Genomic DNA, 18,694 nt, shown 5'->3' with positions numbered 1-18,694 from the left:
GCTATGTACTTGTGTCTCTTTCAATGATAACAACTATGACATCACGAATAGTTTGATAAAACAGAAATGTTCAGCCTTTGTCACTATGTGTAATTATTTAACGCAAGACAACTTCCTTTGATGAAAATGGAGTCTGGTGCTTGCATTTCTCAATTCCAAAATGATAGAAGTGTACGGGTTGCGGAGCAGGTACATATATAGCGATCAACGAGGTGTGTCGGACTTATTAACCTAAAGCGAATACAACAACATCATTTTTCACTCTAGGAGGAAGTCAAAACAGCGAATTATCAACTAGCCTTGGGGAGCCAGCGGACAGGTAACAAAAAAGCCCTTACCTCTTCTCTGGGATGATTTATGATTATTGCTAACTTCAAATGTACAGTTTAGCAGGTGCGTTTCTTTGAATGACCTTAGACGATTTACACGATGAGCCTGTAATCTATTTTAGTTACCTTAACACGGTAACTTGATAAGAAGGGACTTTACAAACTTATTTATCGGTAGAGTCATTAAGTTATCCAATCAAGTAGCCTTTTTCAACATTATGTAAACAACGGCGAATATTTGATTTGACTTGAGCCACAAAATGGGCACTCTTGTGTCGATTTGGTAACAGTAAACACTTAAAAACTAACTCAAAACTAAAACTTTCTTTAGTGCTGCAATGATAATGCCTTAAATGATACGTTTCATATATCTCTGAAGGATGTTGTTGGCTTGACTCAGTCAAAAAACGTAAATAAATGGAAAGAAAAAATTTAAAGCTCGAACAATAAATATTCCTCTGGCCATTCGCTTATATCAGGGATAACCAGTTCCTCTTAAGTTTACTGAACAAGGCGAGGTTCCCTATTTTTCAAGGCAGTTTCTCTTACTCAAATTTGATAACGCTAGTTTCACTGTTAACAGACCTGATGAGTGTCAAAAACTTCTGTGGATGAAATTTGTAGGTCTCTGTTGATGACGTGTCTGGGAAACTTACCAGTGAAATAAAAAGGACTATTATATTGACGAAATTGACCATTCGGCGTTCCCATATATATTTTCATGACCTATGGTAGGTTTCTGTTTGTTTATTTGTTTGTTTTAATATAGAATGCAGCCGGCAGTCTTGGCAGAGGTTTTCCTTATTGCGTGTGGTGTCATGATCACTTCAGGTGCAAACTTTTGTTTTGTTGTAAAACATGTAACACAAATAGGAAAATAAAGTGAATAAAATCTTACTCTAACTTTCATCCGTCTTTATCATGAGTATTACACCTAAGCAGGAAACTTTTAATTTTGTCAAATTGAATGTCCTTTTTACCCAACAGCCACTTCTTCAAGTCCCCGTTAAGAGCAATACGTTCTGATAGGCACCCTCGTCTCTTTATAATTTGTAACTGTCATGCACATTTAAGATAGTGCCCTTTAATTGTTGTTAATTTGCACAAGGTGACGTTCAGCTTCCAGCATTACTTGTAATCTTAATCCCCTGCTAGTTTCCGTTTTAAATTGTAAGGCTTTTAACCAAAGTAGCACGCCTACCAGATGGAGGCCTTGGAAATTGGCCATCACATTTTTGTACACCTTGTTTCTTTTTCAGCTCAAGAATGGAAAAATGTCGGAAACTGCGGTGCAGGATTGAGTAAGCAGCTTCTTTTAGTACCCGATGAATATATATATATATATATATCTTATTAACCAAGCGCGAGGGCCGTACTGGGAGAATATCGGCCCGAGGTCTTGACAGTGCGGACCGAGCGCAGCGAGGTCCGTACAAAAAAAGACCGAAGGCCGATATTCTTCTAGTGCGGTCCCGAGCAAGCTTGGTTAATAAGAGATTTATTATACGACTGAAGTTCAAAGGGGCACAAGTGCGGTATCATTCGGGACCATTCGGGACAGTTCCCGGTCCAATACTGAGAGAATATTGACCGGCAATAGAGCATTTTGATTGGTTGATTTTGGTTATTGGCCCTCTGACTACCCGAGCCGTGTAGTAAATGTGGCTTCTTTAAGGTTACTTGACATTTCTCTGATACATCTACCTTCTTCTTGATCAAAATGCAGAATGTGGTCCACAATGTCAGAGGCTTTGTCTGATCCAGCATAATTACTACCGCACACTACACAATTCTCCCCCACTAACATGCGATCAGAATTTAGCCAAATCGGCACAATTCTGGGCAGACTCTAATGCCAACCACGAAGCCATCCAGCGGTCTACGCCTACAAAAGATTACGTCGAGAGCATTTCCTGGAAGAGATGGGGCTGGAAAGGAATGGACACTAGACTAGGAGCAATTCCTAGTGCCGTAAGGAGCTGGTATAGTGAGCTCAAAAAAGGTTACGATTACAACACAGGTCAGCATTTGAATTTAAAATGCCTAAAAAAAACGAAAAAAAAAAAAAAACTTTGGCTAATCAATATGAAGAACGTTTATGGCACCGGTCCGCAAAACTATATTTGGTAGAGCCACGAAAATATTTACCTGATTTCTCCCCCCCCCCCCCCCCCCCAAAGCCTACATACCTAAGACAGAACTTCAACTAGAGATAAGAAACGCGCGTTAGCGCAAGTAGTAACATTTTGAATATATATACTCGCATCCCATCATTTACAGGCGTAGGAAGAGGAGTTATCAGCCACTTTAAGTCTGTAGTTGACGCTCGAGAGACTCACCTTGGTTGTGGCATCAGAATCAAACCAGGCGATGGAACATACGTCGTGGCTCATTATTCAATGGGTCCAGGGCTACAATTTAAGCTAAACGACTTCAGTTCAGCTTCAAATATTGGACTTCCTAAACAGCCTGGTAAGATACATTTTAGCTATCAATAGTGGTCCAGTAAAATTATATCAACATTGAGTACAATGAAATTCAGGAATGGAAGCAGTAATTAGGCCTAATTCTCTGCCACGTAGTGTACAGTGCATTCGATGTATCTTCCCTAAAGACATTACTTCTTGATAAGAACTGCTATTCCATCTACTTCATTCTATAGAGTAAAGTGGGAATCTCAAATAAGAATAACTATCCAATGATTTCCAATTTTTAGATGATTGCAAAACTTTAATGTTATCTCGGTGGGAATACTGAAAAGTATATGATTACATATGAATAAAGGGGGTAAGCTTCTAAATAAACTGTGGTGCTGCGTCGGTAGGAGTGTATAACAAGGTGGTTTTTTTTTATCAACTGGGTTAAAAATATTAATTGACCACCGTAGAGTTTTTAAAATGACGTTTCGAGCGTTTGCTCTTCGTTATTCGCTCTGACGAAGGGCTAACGCTCGAAACATCAGCTTCTCAAATCTTTACGGTGACTAATTTGCATTACCACTCAGTTGATTAAACCAAAACTGCTTTTATATGATTACGTAGCTTCGATAAGCGAGCAATCAGATCAGAGGACATGATGACTTGCACCCTGTAAAAAAAAGGAAGACAACAGCAAACAAACCAACTGACAAACAAACAAAAAAACCCGGTGTTTGAAACAGAATTATGATAATAACAATAACACATATCACACACTAAATAATGAATATCATGATGATAGTCATAATTTTCAGAAATATCAAAAAAAGGTATATCAGCAGGTTGACTCACGTCGTTTCAGATCCACAGTGTCACCAAAAGTCCTTCGAGAGAGAGCTGTGTGGAGATTTTAAAAGTCCATTTATTACCCCTGACAAATGCTTAAATGCTGGATGTTGCTATGACGATATCTTCATGAACGAACCAGGCTTACAATGGCACAGTCCAAATGCGTCTTTATGGTGTTTCAATAAAAGGAAAGGGGCTGATACTGGTAAGTAGTGAAACTTTCATCAAAGATTCTACAGCAATTAGTTGCTTTGAGCAAAAATGTAAAATAAAAATACCTTCCCTTCCCTTCCGCATTAATAAAATTGAATTTCGTTTGTTTGTCTCATTATTATTTTTTGTAAGGGGAGGGGGGTAGATTTTGAAGCTGAATTGAAGAACCATTTAGTTAACGAGCTTGGAAAGCTTATATAATGAACTAAAATGATCTGCAGCAAACTGGTAGGGGGCACATGTGAAAACATTGATAAAGTCTTGTCACTTCTTTAGCTTGATTGTTTAATAAAATTCTGAAGGTGTGATGACCACTGGAACGATGTCATTCCAGTCTGCTCCACCAGCCTCAAAAGAGAATGATTTCAAGATACTTCAAACGCAGTCTCAGTCTGAGGGTAAGTGCTATCTGGTAAACCCTTAACACCCTCAGTTTGTATATCTTCTGTACTTCATACATTCCCTGTGGTATCGACAGGTAAATTTATCGCAGCACTAAAGGCTTGTAAAGTTGGCGATTATTTCCCTTACTCTCATGACTTCAATGTTTGATTCAAAGTTGATATTATTAGGAGAAATTAGGTGCTTGTCACCCTCGGCTGGGGTTTAAGGGTTGGGCGATGATAGCCCACCTGCGCTACAAAATGGTCGCTTTATTTGCATGTTGTCCATAACCACATCCAAAACTTTCACGTGCAAAATTGCTTACCAACCATCCTTTGTAAGGTAACTTTTTTTTTTAAGCGCCACCATCGTAATCGTCTCACCTTCATTATTATTATGATTCACAATACCAGAGACGATTCCCAGCTTTGTACCATGAAGCGCATATGAGTATTGTTACATCCCCTAACTGGGATACCAGTCCATTGCAGATCTCCCTCGCGACATTTTATGAGGCTTCCCTATCAGCTCATTGATACCCTTTTGTAATCCTGGTTGGAGAGAGGCACAATGAGAGAAACGTTTATTGCCGAAGACCACAACACCATGACTCAGCCAGGTCTTAATTCCGGATCGCTCTACAGGGAGTCTGGTCCATCACTCAAACTATTAGGCCATATTGCTTCCCACACAATATGTGCGAGTTGTCGTTCACTGTAGTGATACATCAAAGAGAAAATAGCAAGTCCATGACCATCAACACCTTCACTACCACCTTATATATCATCATCGTCATTATCAACATCATCATCATCATTATCCCAAGCATCATTGTTGTATTCGCCCATGTTTCAGGAATTGGTTGAAAACGATGTCATCTCGTTGCTATAAGTCGTTTGAGAAAAGGAGTGATTTTCCCTAATACATGCATGTCATTGTAAAAGGTATTGGCCTTTCACATCATCATCATCATCATCGTCATCGTCACCGCCATCAAACGTTACCATCCTCGATACCAAAATCGGTATAGTTGTCTCTTTTGTGACACATCATCGAAGCATCTTCCTAACCATTCATGATCGTAAATACAGATCTTGCGGTTATACTCACTCTGAAATCATAATCGGGAGGAGCACTATCACCAGCACATTAGGATAACTACAAATTTCAACGTTATTCCTTGTCACTGCCACAAATTCAATAACTTGATAAAGAAACGAACTGAATGCAATTTGCTTCATTTCTCACAGACAAAGCAGCATCTGCCAGCGTTATATAATCTACTTGCTCGTTCTTGTTGGTGTGTTTTCTTTTGTTAATGTTGTACTAATTTCCTCAGGATCAGTACAAGTTCGTCTACCATGTCCAGAAGCAAAAGATGTCCTCAATCAGGTCATTGGTCTCGTAAACGCTGTAACTAAACTTGCTACTTCAAAAGGCTGCGGAAACGCTACTGGTAAAAAGCATTTTGTTTTGCATGCGTCAGTTGAACGTAGCAATGCATGGAAACTTTGGTGACACCAGCATCAGCCATCAGTTTTGGTTTAGTTTTGCTTGAGATTTATCACAACCTCTGAGCTTATTATTGTCGGCGTCCACATTTTTGGCTGGTTTCATTTCGTTTTATTGTTGTCCAGCGAGTGTATACGAGTTAGCATGCAAGTTTTTTCTTTACTGAAACAATCGTTGGAGGATAAACTTGGACTGTCTACTTTCCCCGGCCATGTATAATTTCAAAGCAAAACTGGTGGCTAAAATCGCAATTTTGGGGGATAATTTTCAGTAGAAGTAGGCAAATGCCTTAAATTTCTGGTTCTGCTCAATTTCGTTCTGAATGGTTACAGGTCTTGGATGATATTCTGTAGATAGTTATTCTAAGGAAATTCTGCGCCATGTAAAAGGCTGCTCTTACATGGACAGTTTTTTGTTGTTTTCGCCTCTGTCGCCTTTCATTGTTTTGTTGCTTTTGTTTTTGTCACGTCATTGTTTCTTTGTTCGTAAGGCTAAACACAAAATTCTTTTACAATACGCACTACTTTGGTTTTAAAGGAAATGGCTACTGGAAATGACTCGGTCTTTTCTACAAGTTACAAACTATTTCTTTCTTTACTTTCTCTTCTGACATCAGGTAAGCTTAATCAGTTCGGCATTAAACTAAAAAACTAACACAAATGGCCGGCCATATAATACCTCTAACATGGCGTGGGGGAAGTATTTCGACACGGTCAGAAAAAAACTCTGAATCAAATATGATGAAAATTTGGATTCTGTGTCTGTGGCATTGATCAAGCAGGGCCTAAGTGATGGTTATCAGCATGCATTTCAGATCACGTTTTTCTAAAATATCTTATAAAAATGCTATATCTGAGTGGAGGGCGCAGGGTCCAGCCTAATGATTTTCTATCACTACATGTACCCTTAACTTTCTCCTGATGCAAAAGCTGGTCCTCAATCTGTATCACAACCACCCTCAAAACCAACCATTGAGCCAACAGCAGCACCATCTCCATCATCATCTCCAACACCTCCAGCAAGTTCCACAGCAGAACCAACCAGCGGCCCTGCCACCCAGCCAGCCGAAGGAACACCATCAATAGCACCATCTACAGCATCTTCAGCAAGTTCCACAGCAGAACCAACAAGTGGCCCCACCGCCCAGCCAGCCGAAGGGGAAAAACAGGGTTAAACTTTTGAAATTATGTTTGTTACCCTTTAATCTTATAGAAAGCACGCAGAAGAGTAACTTCATTGACCGAAACACATGACATGTCTTGGGCAAAGATCACGATCGAGCTTGTAATTTTATAAGGTCGGAAAGAAAGTTTAATGATGTCATATTTCACGGCCTAATGGTTACGAAAATAGGATTCCGTTTCTGTGTCATTGACTAAAATAAGGTCTATATATACAATATTTATCCCTGATAATTCCTTATCACGTTTTCCTTATTACATTAAGAATATTAGCTAAGAGCTATAAAAGGGGAAGTATTAAAAACGAATAATTTCTGTTTGTGTTTAGAAGGTGGAGAATCCTGTTATGCGAATAGTTGCTACATGATTTCTGAAGCAGGAGAATCTTGGGATGAGAATCGAAAGAACTGCAAAGCATCTGGAGGCGATCTAGTTTCCTTGGAAACAGAGGCTGAGTGGCAGTTTGTCAATGGCGAAATTCAAAAAATGAAACTTCAGGGAGCCAATGAATGGCACATAGGTTTGAAAAAACAAGGCGATTGGAAATGGGTCAGTGGTAGTCCGATGACCATTAAAAAATGGCAGCGTTATGAGCCATCCGGTGACGGAAATGTTGTTGTAATGTCCAAGGATTACCCACCTGGAAGTCAAGGGCTATTTAACGATGTTCCTGGTGAATTTCCCAAACCTTTTATATGCGAATTACCTAAAGGTAAGATGACTGAAACTTTCTTCCTCGAGCTTCTGCAGAGGTATTCGTCTTTGCACTTACCCGGATTTTATGTGGCTACACTTACTCTGTCTTCCACCAAATTATTTATTTTGTTTCTTTGATTACTTTACTTTCCTGTTCTCTCGTGTCCTCAGAATAAGTGGTATCCAAAGGTCGTTGCCAAGTGCCCTAGAAGTATCATATTTTTTTCTAATTCAGGAGCTGGTCCTCAGCCTGGACCTCAAAATCCCTCAAAACCCCCCATGGGGCCAACAGAAGCACCAGCTGCATCATCGTCTCCAACATCTTCAGCAAGCTCCGCGGTTCAACCAACCAGTAACCCTACCACCCAGCCAGCTGGAGGAGCAACACCAGGTTGGGACTTTTTAAACCATGTTTGCTATTTTCTAATCTAATAATAAAAGCCGACCAGAAATGCGGACATGCAGACAAGCAAGATCAAACGCTCGAAACGTCCGCTTTTTTATTCGTTACGGTGGCCAATTTACTATTTCAACTTAGTTGATATAACCAATTACCTTGTTACCCCCACCGACGCAGCAACACAGTTTCTTTAGAAACTTTCAGCTTTTATTCATTTACAAAAGACTAACAGAATGTTTAATTTGGATATACCAACAAAGTTGAAATGGTAAATTGGCCACAATAACAATTACAAAAGCTGACGTTTCGAGCGTTAGCCCTTCGTCGGAGTGAATGTTTAATTCGCTGACTGTTTAACTGACTGAATATTGATGCGAATGAACGACGAGATAAGTGACTGACTGACAGGATACGCAAGCTGTTCATGCAAAAGACTAACTGACTGAGTGACTAAATTACTGACTGCCTCTCTGACAGTTTAACCACTTAGGGGAAAAACTAAGAGACAGTCTGACCAACTGGGTGGCTAACTCATGATGTCTGCCCTCTTGACTGATCGTTTTACTCATTGAGTTCCTCGCCGATTAGCAGACGACAGAACAAACATGATAAAGCATACGGACCTGCATAGGGAGAATCTGGAACTACATGTGGCAGTACAACACTACATGTAATGATACTTAAAAATGGAAAAAGTGTAGTCAGGAGTTGTCATAAGTTTTATGGAAATTGGTTGCCTCTTACTGTTGTTATTTCTGAAACAGACGTTTCGGCTAATGCTTAAGTCTTCATCAGTGATATGAAAAACGAAGATCGTTATCATACGCATTGTAAAGTTAAAAACGTGATCACGCGAAGGTTGCGCGCGTAACTATGTATTTCATGCTCGCGCGAGGTCTTTATAGGCTTCTGGAAGTACGATGTGATCGTTCCCAGCATTCGGATCCAAAGAGTGCTAGGCTTCAAGGAAAAGTCTCTCGTGGTAATTAGATTCGAAACCAACGACCCTGACTTTTGTAAAGTCCATGTTATGGTCGAAAAGGTGAGCATGGCCTGCGGCTTTGGAGTTTAAGTCAAATACATAGTTACGCGCGCAAGCTTCGCGTCACGTTTTTAACTTTAAATAGCGTATGATAACGATCTTCGTTTTTTCATATCACTGATGAAGGCTTAAGCATTAGCCGAAACGTCTGTTTCAGAAATAACAACAGTCAGAGGCAACCAAGTTCGATAAAACTCATGTAATGATACTTTTTTTTGTGCTTCTTTTGTTTGATTGTTTTTTTTGTTTGTTTGTTTTTGCTCTTTCTGCCAGAAATGACTGGATTTGAAAAAGACTGTTTAAAAGCTCACAACGAATATCGAGCGAAACATGGCGTTCCTCCCTTGAAATGGAGCGCTGAGCTGGCTGCAGATGCACAGGAGTGGGCTAATGAACTCACTGTTAAAAGTAGGGATCGTTCATTTTTACTTTAAGCTACGCACGAGGGTTAATCTTTATTCGTAACGTTATTGCTTTCTTTGCAGGACTATTCTAATAAGGCCTTAAACAGCTGTCGAAAGAGTAAAATCTAAAATCCATACTGTCGCCGCTCAACGGCATCATCCGGGATATCTCTGATGATGCCGTTCATCGGCAAAAGCTTGAACTTTAAATTTTATTTTTGAGACAGCAGTTTAAGGCGTCATTGGAACATTTGTATGTTTTTAGCTATGCTGCTGAAGAACAACATGAACAAATTATTATCATCATTATCATCTTTATTATCACCTTCACGATAATTATTATCAGTATTATCATCATCGTTAAATATTCTTATATCAATTATTATTACTATATTATCATCGTTATTACCATTTTTGTTTAGCACAGCTTCTAAAAGCACCCCATATCTAATTGAAAATATGTGCATGTCATATATTTGAACTGTGGATTAGTAACTGAACGAGAGTGATCATCGCAGTGCTCTTTACTAGCTATGCAATAGTGAAAATAAAGCCCTGAAAAAACCCTGCCTGCACGGGAGTTGAACCCATGACCTCTACCGGTGCAATACTCTACCAGTTGAGGAGCTGACCTGAAGTATTTTTCAGACTTCATTTTCACAAATGGGAGCTGGCCTGAATTATTTTTCAGACTTCATTTTCACAACGCAGAAGTAGTTTTGATTGACGACAGAAACACTTACTATTTGAATTATTGCTGCATTGTTATCAATCGTCTTTTTCAAACTACTTGCAGATAAGATGGAGCATGACATGGACAGTATTAACAACAAAGGTCAAGGCGAAAATCTGGCTTATTTCCAGCCGGGTAACCCAGATGATATGCCCACCCAGTGCCAAGGTCCAAAGACACAAAAATGTGTACAGTGCCGTGAAATGGTCGCTGACTGGTACGCAGAAGAATCGAATTTTGACTACAACACAGGAAAGAGCAAAGGAGGCGTGATTTTGCACTTTACCCAAGTTGTCTGGAAGGAGACCACAGAGCTGGGGATGGCAACAGCTACTAGTGCTACTAAATGGTTCTCTGTTGCACGTTATAAACCACGTGGAAATATGGGATATCCAGCAGATTATATAGAGAATGTTCCAAGGCCTCAGGTTAACGTTTAAAAAAAGTTCTGATTGGGAAAAAGGTCCTCTTTCGACCATTACTTAATGTATTCTCAAATTTGAACGGAAACGTACGTCTTGACGGGTAATAATTCAGGTACTGCCTGCAATGGATTAATTTTTAAAGAAAAGCTTGTCTTTCGACATATGACTTATGAAATATATTATTAATTATGTCAATAAACTTCATCCTTGTCAAAGAATAGAAACTGTTCTTTTTAATTCGATTAATCCTCTATTATTTTGTGTTATTTCAGGTTATCGCGTTCGATTTAAAAATATTCTATGTTATAAATATATCTTATTAACCAAGCGCGAGAGCCGTACTGGGAGAATATCGGCCCGAGGTCTTGACAGTACGGACCGAGCGCAGCGAGGTCCGTACAAAAAAGACCGAGGGCCGATATTCTTCCAGTATGGTCCCGAGCAAGCTTGGTTAGTAAGAGATCTATTATACGACTGAAGTTGAAAGGGACACAAGTGTGGTATCATTCGGGACCATTCGGGACAGTGCCCGGTCCAATACTTAGAGAATATTGGACCGGCAATAGAGCATTTTGATTGGTTGATTTGGCCCTCTGACTGCCCGTGTCGTGTAATAATTACAGGTAGTGATAGCTACAAAATGGTCACTTATTTGTGCTTTGCCCATAATCACATGAAAAAAATTCACATCAGAAACTACTTACCAACAATCCTAGATTAGGTGTGTTTTTTTCGAAATCACTATATTCGTAATCTTCTTGTCTTCATTACGCCGTGGAACCAATATCAAAGACGTTTCCAAGTTTTGTAGCGTGAAACGCATGAGGGTATAGTTAGATTCCCTGATCATGAGTATGCCAGTCTATTGAAGATTAGCCTAGTGAACCCTTTGGGAAGCCTCACATTTCGTGAGGCTTCCCAAAGGGTTCACTAGTACCCGTTTATACTCTGGCCTGATAGAGGCACTATGAGAAAATTTTATTTTCAGAAAACATATCACAACTTCCCAATAACCATTAGGCCACAGCGCCTCCCACACAATACGTGCCGATGATCTTTCATCCTGGTGATACACCATGATTATCACAACCTCAGTTCACCCTGACATCATAAACGCCACAATCATTATTATTACTATTATTATTATTATTATTATTATTATTATCACAAGCATCATCATCCTTATTGTCGTCTTCGCCCATTTTTCAGGAACTGAAGGGTGACATGCCTTTGCTAGTTAATAGTTTGAAAAAAGAAGTAATTTTTGGTGTGCACGTATTTCATTGAAAAGGTGTTGGCCTTTCACATTATCATCATCATCATCCTCATCATCATCCTCATCCTAATTATCATCATGGTTATCGTCATCGTCATCGTCATCGTCATCTGTGGGGTTGTTTATAGGAAGAACAGACACACACACAAGTGAGGTAAAACAGCTCTTGTTTAATCGATGTCCGACAAAACGTAACAACCGGAAAGCATGGTCTCTAAAGTTTTGTTACCATGGTATTTATGACGTAAATGTGGACCGGAAGTAAATAGAACGGTAACACCGATACCGTTACAGTCATCGTCATCATTGTCATCGTCATTGTTATCGCCATCAAAGTCTATCATCGTCATCGCCAGAATCTTTACTGTTGTCTCCTTTATCACATGTGACAAAGGATCGTCCTGACCGTTTATAGTACACAGATTTTAAGCTATGCCACTATGTCCGCACTGAGATCGTAATTGGCCAGGATACAATTACAAACACATTGGGATGGCTGCAATTTTCAAACTTAGTCGCTGTCACTGCTACAACTATTTACATAAAATAGAATATTCCACCGTTATATACGAGCTTGTTATTGTGAATGTTATACTTATTTTTTCTTGATCAAAACAAGTTCGTTAACCAAGTCTAGAAGAAAAAGATGTCCATAGTAACGTAATTGGTCTTGTAAACGCTATGACTAAACTTGCTGCCCCGAAAGGCTGAGGAAAAGCTTATGGTAAAATGCATTTTGTTTTGCATGCGTTAGTTGAACGTTGTCAAGCATGAAAAGTTTGGTGACACAAGTATAAGCCACCTGTTTTGGTTTTGTTTTGGTCTCAAGTTAACACAACCTCCTACTTCATCATGGTTTCGTCTTCATTTCTTTGGTTCGTTTCCTTTTGTTTTATTTTTGCCTGTACAAGAGAGAGACAGCCTATTTTCGCCACTGAAACAAAAAATGGCTCGCCATAGCATAACATGGTATAAAGGAAATAGATAAACGAACTCGCAAAGAACTGTGAATCGAATAAAACACCACAGCCAAAACGTTACTAAACAGAAATTCAGTGTCTTTGTCATTGATCAAGTAGGCCTTTTCACTATGATACTAGTAAGCATTTCTAATCACATTCTTTCTTGTAAGACTAATGCTTTGTACAAGGGATGCACTACGATCGAATCTTTTGCAATCTCTGTTTAGAAGGAGGGCTTTTTTATCCTATATTTTTTCTAATTTAGTAGCTGGTCCTCAGCCTGTATCACAACAACTCTCAAAACCTACCATAGGACCAACAGCAGCACCAGCTCCATCTCCATCTTCAACCAGCAACACCAGCAAGTTCTACAGGAAAACCAACAAGGGGCCCTACCACCCAGCCGGTCAGATGAGCCAAACGTTGAAATTTTTGAATACTACACTTTAATCTTACAAAATCAGCTAACCAGATCAAGTGAACCTATCAGCAGAAAGACATGACATGTTATTGGCCAAGTTAACCGGATCGAGTTCGTTCTTTGCATCACGGCCAAAACGTGACGAAAATAGGGATTCCGAATTGTGATTGATTAAATAAGCTCCTATACGATGCTTATCATTATGAGTTCCTAATCCCTTCTTGATGGTTTTCAAAAATACTATTTAAATCTGTAAATGTTATTCATTTAGGCTGTATTAAAAAGAAACAATTTGCTTTAGAGTTTATTTGCTTTAGAACAATCTGTTTAGAGGGCGAAGAACCCTGCTTTGAGAATACCTGCTACAGGATTTCTGAAACAAGGGAGTCTTGGGACAAGAACCGAAAGAACTGCTAAGCATCTGGAGGCGATCTACTTTCCTTGGAAACAGAGGCTGAGTCGCAGTTTGTTAATGGCGAGATTAAAAAATTTAAACCTCAGGGTGCCAATGAATGGCACTTAGGTTTGAAAAAACAAGGAGATTCGAAATGGATCAGGAAAGTCCGATGACCATTGAGAGGTGATAGCGTTATGGGCCATCTGGTGACGGAAATGTTGTTATGTCAAAAGATTACCCACCTGGAAGTCAAGGGCTATTTAACGATCATCCTAATCAAATTCTTAGAGCTTTTATATGTGAAATACTTAAAGGTAAGCTAACTGCAATTTATTCCTATGGGTTACTGCTGAAAGATCCTTGTCTGAACAATTCCACGAGAAATGCGTTAAGGACATTTGAACGCAAAGTACTAAAATTGGTTTCGGGGGATAAACATGGAATATATCTTACTTGAAAGGTTATTCTTAGTTTCAATGGCTTGGTTTCAATTCTTAGTTTCAATGGGTAATGTAAAGGCGCCAACATGGCTGCCACGTTTCCTGGAGCTCTTCGCCTATTTACCATTTTTGGTGTTCATTTCGTTTTGAATGCTGCCCAAGAATCCTACAATTGTCACTATAGGGGAGCTGAAAGTCCTTGGGTTTTCAAACATATTTTATCCAAGTTCACTACTCCTAAATTTAGAGTTCGCCGGCCGGTGGTGTTGTGGGGCGTCCATGGTCTAACCTTGCTTGCAGTACCGGAGAAATATATCACGCTAGATATCACTATAGATATGGACGTCGAGTCACAACCGGGTCCAGAGACAGACAGGAGTTTCGGAGGAGCTAATAAGAACTACCCGATGTTAATGCGAACTAAGCCAGCGTCTTTGAAATGCTCTGAACTCTTGTCTCTCCGAAACAAAGCTTTCAAGCCATCTCCGGCTGTTCTATCTCAGTTCAAGTCACTCGGCATTCTGAAGTACCGTAGGCAACATAGTGCTCAAATTTCACGATCCACCTCAACCAAGAAAATCCCTGTGATGCAAGGCCGCCGTTTCGTCAAGGCTGAAGGTCGGAAAGTGGATCGGAGTAACTTAATTAACATTCAGCTTGTCAACACAACCGACAAAACATCCACCTCTAAATCAAAGGGTTTCGCTGTCCCAAAATGTTTGTTTACGAACATTTGTGGTTTGTCGAAAACAAAAAGTCGTGCACGAGCACCTGTGGCGCTTGAGGCTGACCTGAGATCTCAGGATATTGATGTGTGTATTGTCAGTGAAACTCATCTTTCCACTAATATGCCGGACGCCGTGGTGAATATCCCAAATTACAATGTGTTCAGGCGGGACAGAGGTTGGGCAGACTTGGACAAAAGGAAAAAGAGGGGTGTTGCGGTCTATGTGAGAGACAGTCTTAAAGTCTTGGATATCTATCGGTCCAATTTATATGAGTTTATTGCTTTAACAGTGCAGTTGCCGTCCGATCACGTAATGCTAATTTGCGGCCTGTATAATCCTCCCAAGCATAGCTACCGGGATCTCGACTTAATTAATTATATAATATCTTCTGTGGACCTTGTTTTGAACAAACACGCAGAAGCGGCTATTGTCTGTGGTGGCGATGTAAATCGTTTGGATATGCAAGAATTTAAGGCTTTGTCTGGCTGGGATTTCGTGGTTGATTTTCCCACGCGGGGTAACGCGTGCTTGGATAACTGTATGACCAACCGAGCGGATCTGTTCGGTCAAGCATATCCCTTACATATGCTTAATAAGACAGACCATGAAGGCTTTGTTTTACCGGCGGGATTAAAACTTAAACCTGCGCGCCGCCAAGTTCTTGTGCGGGACTGTAGGGAACATCGGAAACAGTCATTTTATCTGGCACTCACTACGCTGGACTGGAGTGACGTCCTCAATGAGGTGGACATAAACAAGGCGGTCGAGGTGCTTGAGGTAAAGATTCGTGCAGTGATGAATAAGTTTCTGCCGCAAAAATCTGTACGCATGTCATCGCGTGACCCAGTTTGGATGTCCCCATTAGTCAAGTGTATGTTGAGGACTAAGTCCCACATATCTTTAAATAACAAGGAACGTCTGTCTTTATTTAATAAGCACATTTCTGAGCTGATAACCGAGAACAGAAGAGAACTGGCTGCCATTGGTAGCGGTGAGTGGTGGAAGGGCGTGGACGCCCTATCGCAGCGTCGCAGGTCATCGTTGATAAATTTGAACAAGAACTCTCTAGTTCTTCTGAACGACTACTTCGCCAACCTGTGCTATGATGACACTTACGTTAGACCTAGTGATATGGATATCCCGGACTGTGTAAAGCCCCCGAAAATGTCTGAGCGGTGTGTCTGGAATACCTTAGTTCATGTAAAGAAAACGGCAACGGGACCAGACGACCTCCCGTACTGGATCTGGAAAGACTGTGCTGAGCTACTCACACCAATCGTCACTCACGTTTGGAATCTGTCGCTGTCTACTCATACATGGCCAGACTCCTGAAAAAGGGCAAATGTTAATCCTCTCCCCAAAGTGAACATGCCTATAGACGTCTCAGACTACCGTGGTATTAATGTTACTCCCGTTATTGCCCGGTTGCTCGAGAAGGTCGTGTATCGTACACAAGCACAGTCAGTCATTGAGAACAACCTGAGCCACACCCAATTTGCATATAGACAGGCGGGTAGTTGCACAAATGTCTTGCTCGCTATCCAGCACCAGACATACAAGTATTTAGATAGTGGTGACTGTAGCGCAGTGCGAATTTTTACCATTCGATTTTGATTTCGATTTTGTGAACCATGCTAACCATGCTAACTTTCGATTTTGTGAACCATGCTATTTTGTCTGCCAAACTGAAACAGCTACCTCTAAATCCGTACATTATCAATTCGTATCATAGTTTCCTCTATGCAAGACAACAACGTGTTGTTAGTTATAATTTTTTAGGACAGTGGAAATCTGTCAATAGAGGAACCACACAAGGTAGTGTAAGCGGACCGTATCTTTTTAATATATTTTTGAACGATTTGGAGATTTTTTTAATGGTTGCCCTGTGCTTTTTAAATATGCCGATGATTCCACTATTCTTTCGCCTATCACTAGGAATAGTGACCCGTCTGCCGACTTAGTAGGACAGTTCTTAACATGGCGTAAAGACAATAAAATGGTCTGCAACCCTTGCAAATGTAAAGAGCTGGTTGTTAGAAAGAAAAATCATAATGTACTCTACTCTCCAATTAATAATATTCCCCAATGTAATAGCCTCGTTTTACTAGGAGTAACTTACAGAGTGACGGAAAATTTGATGAGCATGTAAGAACTAAGCTTGTCAAAGCAAACAAGTGTTTACACGTCCTACGAACATTGAGAAGGGAACATTACTCTCAGGCAGAGATTGATCATCTTTTTATATCCATTGTTTTGGCTAATTTTAGCTATGCACTTTCAGTCTATGGGGCATCTGAGTCCGATCTTACGGTTGTACAAAATTTTTTAGACAGATGTCATAAACGCGGTTTTATCTCATTTCCAGTTTTTATCAAGAGCCTTTTAAACAAACAAGACCGAAATATTTTGAAGAAACTAAAATCAACGGATTGCCACCCCCTAAAATACATCATTCCTGTCCAAAAGATATATGTACACAATCTTAGGAAAAAAGGCTGCGCGCGCCCGAAAATTAATACACAGCGCTTTATGAACACCTTTATAAATAGGTTGATATTTAAGCTCCATTTATTGTAATGACATACTTTTTAATTCATAATATGTATGTAGATTATTGTAGTTTTTCCAAATTCATTGTAACATAAGATATGTACATATGATACACGATCCTCGCAGTAGATAGCGCTATTTAAGCAATAGCGAAAATCAGACCTGAAAAAAATCAGGCCTGTACGGGATTCGAACCACTGACCTCTGCGATACTAGTGCAGCGCTCTACCAATTGAGCTAACAAGCCAACTGAGAGCAGGCCGTTGAGTTGATTCGTAATAAACCCGCGAAAGTGATAAATCAGATACAATGAAATATATGAAGTTCATATATTTTTTCGCTATTGCTTAAATAGCGCTATCTACTGCGAGGATCGTGTATCATATGTATCTAATACCGCAGTTCAAAATATATGAACTTCATATATTTCATTGTATCTGATAAGATATGTAGTTTTATCTTATAATGGAATAAAGACTTTATTATTATTATTATTATTATCCAATAGAGTGGTTCCACCTTAAGGGACCGTTTGATGCAGGTCGTTGAATGGCGACTCAGTCAAGGGCGACCACGACCGCTTAACAGAGTTCATAATTATAGCAATTAAGGAGAAAAATTTCGGGACTTCGACAACAAACCACTTGAGACAGCTTAATTCATATTCGACTGTATTCCTACAACAATTTTTTTCAAATTCAGAGCAAAGGTTGTTAAAATTATACAGATATTTTACAGAGGAAACTTCTGCTGGAGTGCTGAATTTGAACAAAAGAACAGCTTTTTAAAACGTCAATTAACCGTTAATCTTTAAATACTCACACAATGCAAATAACATGGACAACCCAATATAGATACAGTTAAGTTTCGCAACAGTGATAATGAATGCCACACAAATATGTAGTGTAATAACAATACAATTTTACCGCTAAAAGCTCTACTTTATTTACAGTGATACTGATATTAGAGACATCAATCCTTGAAAACTTGGGAGACGCAATTATAAGCATGATCGACCAGTTGTCGGATATTTCTGGCCAAAAACTGATCTTTGCAAAGGTTCCTAACGCAACAAAGCATAGCTTGCTAACTGATTCCCTGAGGATTTCTCAGACTCCGAAGGGCGATACAAAACAATTCTTCAGAATTCCCGAGGTGTCGTGTCATCGTTAGTTTAAAGCCCGAGGTGATCTTAAACTGTTAGTATTCACCCAGTCGACACATTCCACCGTTAACGTCGGTTTCATGATTACTTTTTTTGAATGGAAATGAGAGACAAAGGGCCGGTTATTTACACGAGGTCTAATACAAACTGCGCTTTTACGCAAGCAGTGG

The 18,694-nt window shown here is 39.8% G+C and overlaps 1 protein-coding gene across 3 annotated transcripts; it reads left to right on the top strand.

Annotated features, from left to right (window-relative positions):
* Positions 1-171: 171 nt before the first annotated feature.
* LOC111341267 (uncharacterized) lies at positions 172-10,827 on the top strand. 3 transcript variants are annotated; one of them, XM_088732976.1, is made up of 13 exons: positions 172-319; positions 1,099-1,160; positions 1,589-1,630; positions 2,056-2,349; positions 2,610-2,801; positions 3,609-3,800; positions 4,111-4,206; positions 5,532-5,648; positions 6,634-6,873; positions 7,214-7,597; positions 7,817-7,972; positions 9,297-9,431; positions 10,224-10,827. In XM_088732976.1, the coding sequence occupies exons 2-13, from the start codon at positions 1,100-1,102 to the stop codon at positions 10,598-10,600; spliced, it is 2,286 nt and encodes a 761-aa protein (XP_088589102.1). In that variant the 5' UTR covers positions 172-319; position 1,099; the 3' UTR covers positions 10,601-10,827. The 3 variants fall into 3 exon arrangements, with proteins under 3 accessions (XP_088589102.1, XP_088589104.1, XP_088589103.1); XM_088732977.1 differs by having other exon boundaries at positions 264-393; XM_088732978.1 differs by lacking the exons at positions 5,532-5,648; positions 6,634-6,873 and having other exon boundaries at positions 174-319.
* Positions 10,828-18,694: the final 7,867 nt, after the last annotated feature.

This window comes from Stylophora pistillata, chromosome 9 (assembly GCF_964205215.1).
Source record: "Stylophora pistillata chromosome 9, jaStyPist1.2, whole genome shotgun sequence".
Classification (NCBI taxonomy): domain Eukaryota; kingdom Metazoa; phylum Cnidaria; class Anthozoa; order Scleractinia; family Pocilloporidae; genus Stylophora; species Stylophora pistillata.
This window is presented reverse-complemented; position numbering and strand designations above follow the sequence as displayed.

What these genes read in the sequence shown, in the direction of transcription:
- LOC111341267 (XM_088732976.1), top strand. Translation starts at nt 1,100, where the DNA reads ATGCAGCCGGCAGTCTTGGCAGAGGTTTTCCTTATTGCGTGTGGTGTC. An exon ending in AGGTTACGATTACAACACAG is followed by an intron (nt 2,350 to 2,609) that starts GTCAGCATTTGA and finishes CATCATTTACAG; the next exon opens with GCGTAGGAAGAGGAGTTATC. An exon ending in TATATGCGAATTACCTAAAG is followed by an intron (nt 7,598 to 7,816) that starts GTAAGATGACTG and finishes TTTCTAATTCAG; the next exon opens with GAGCTGGTCCTCAGCCTGGA.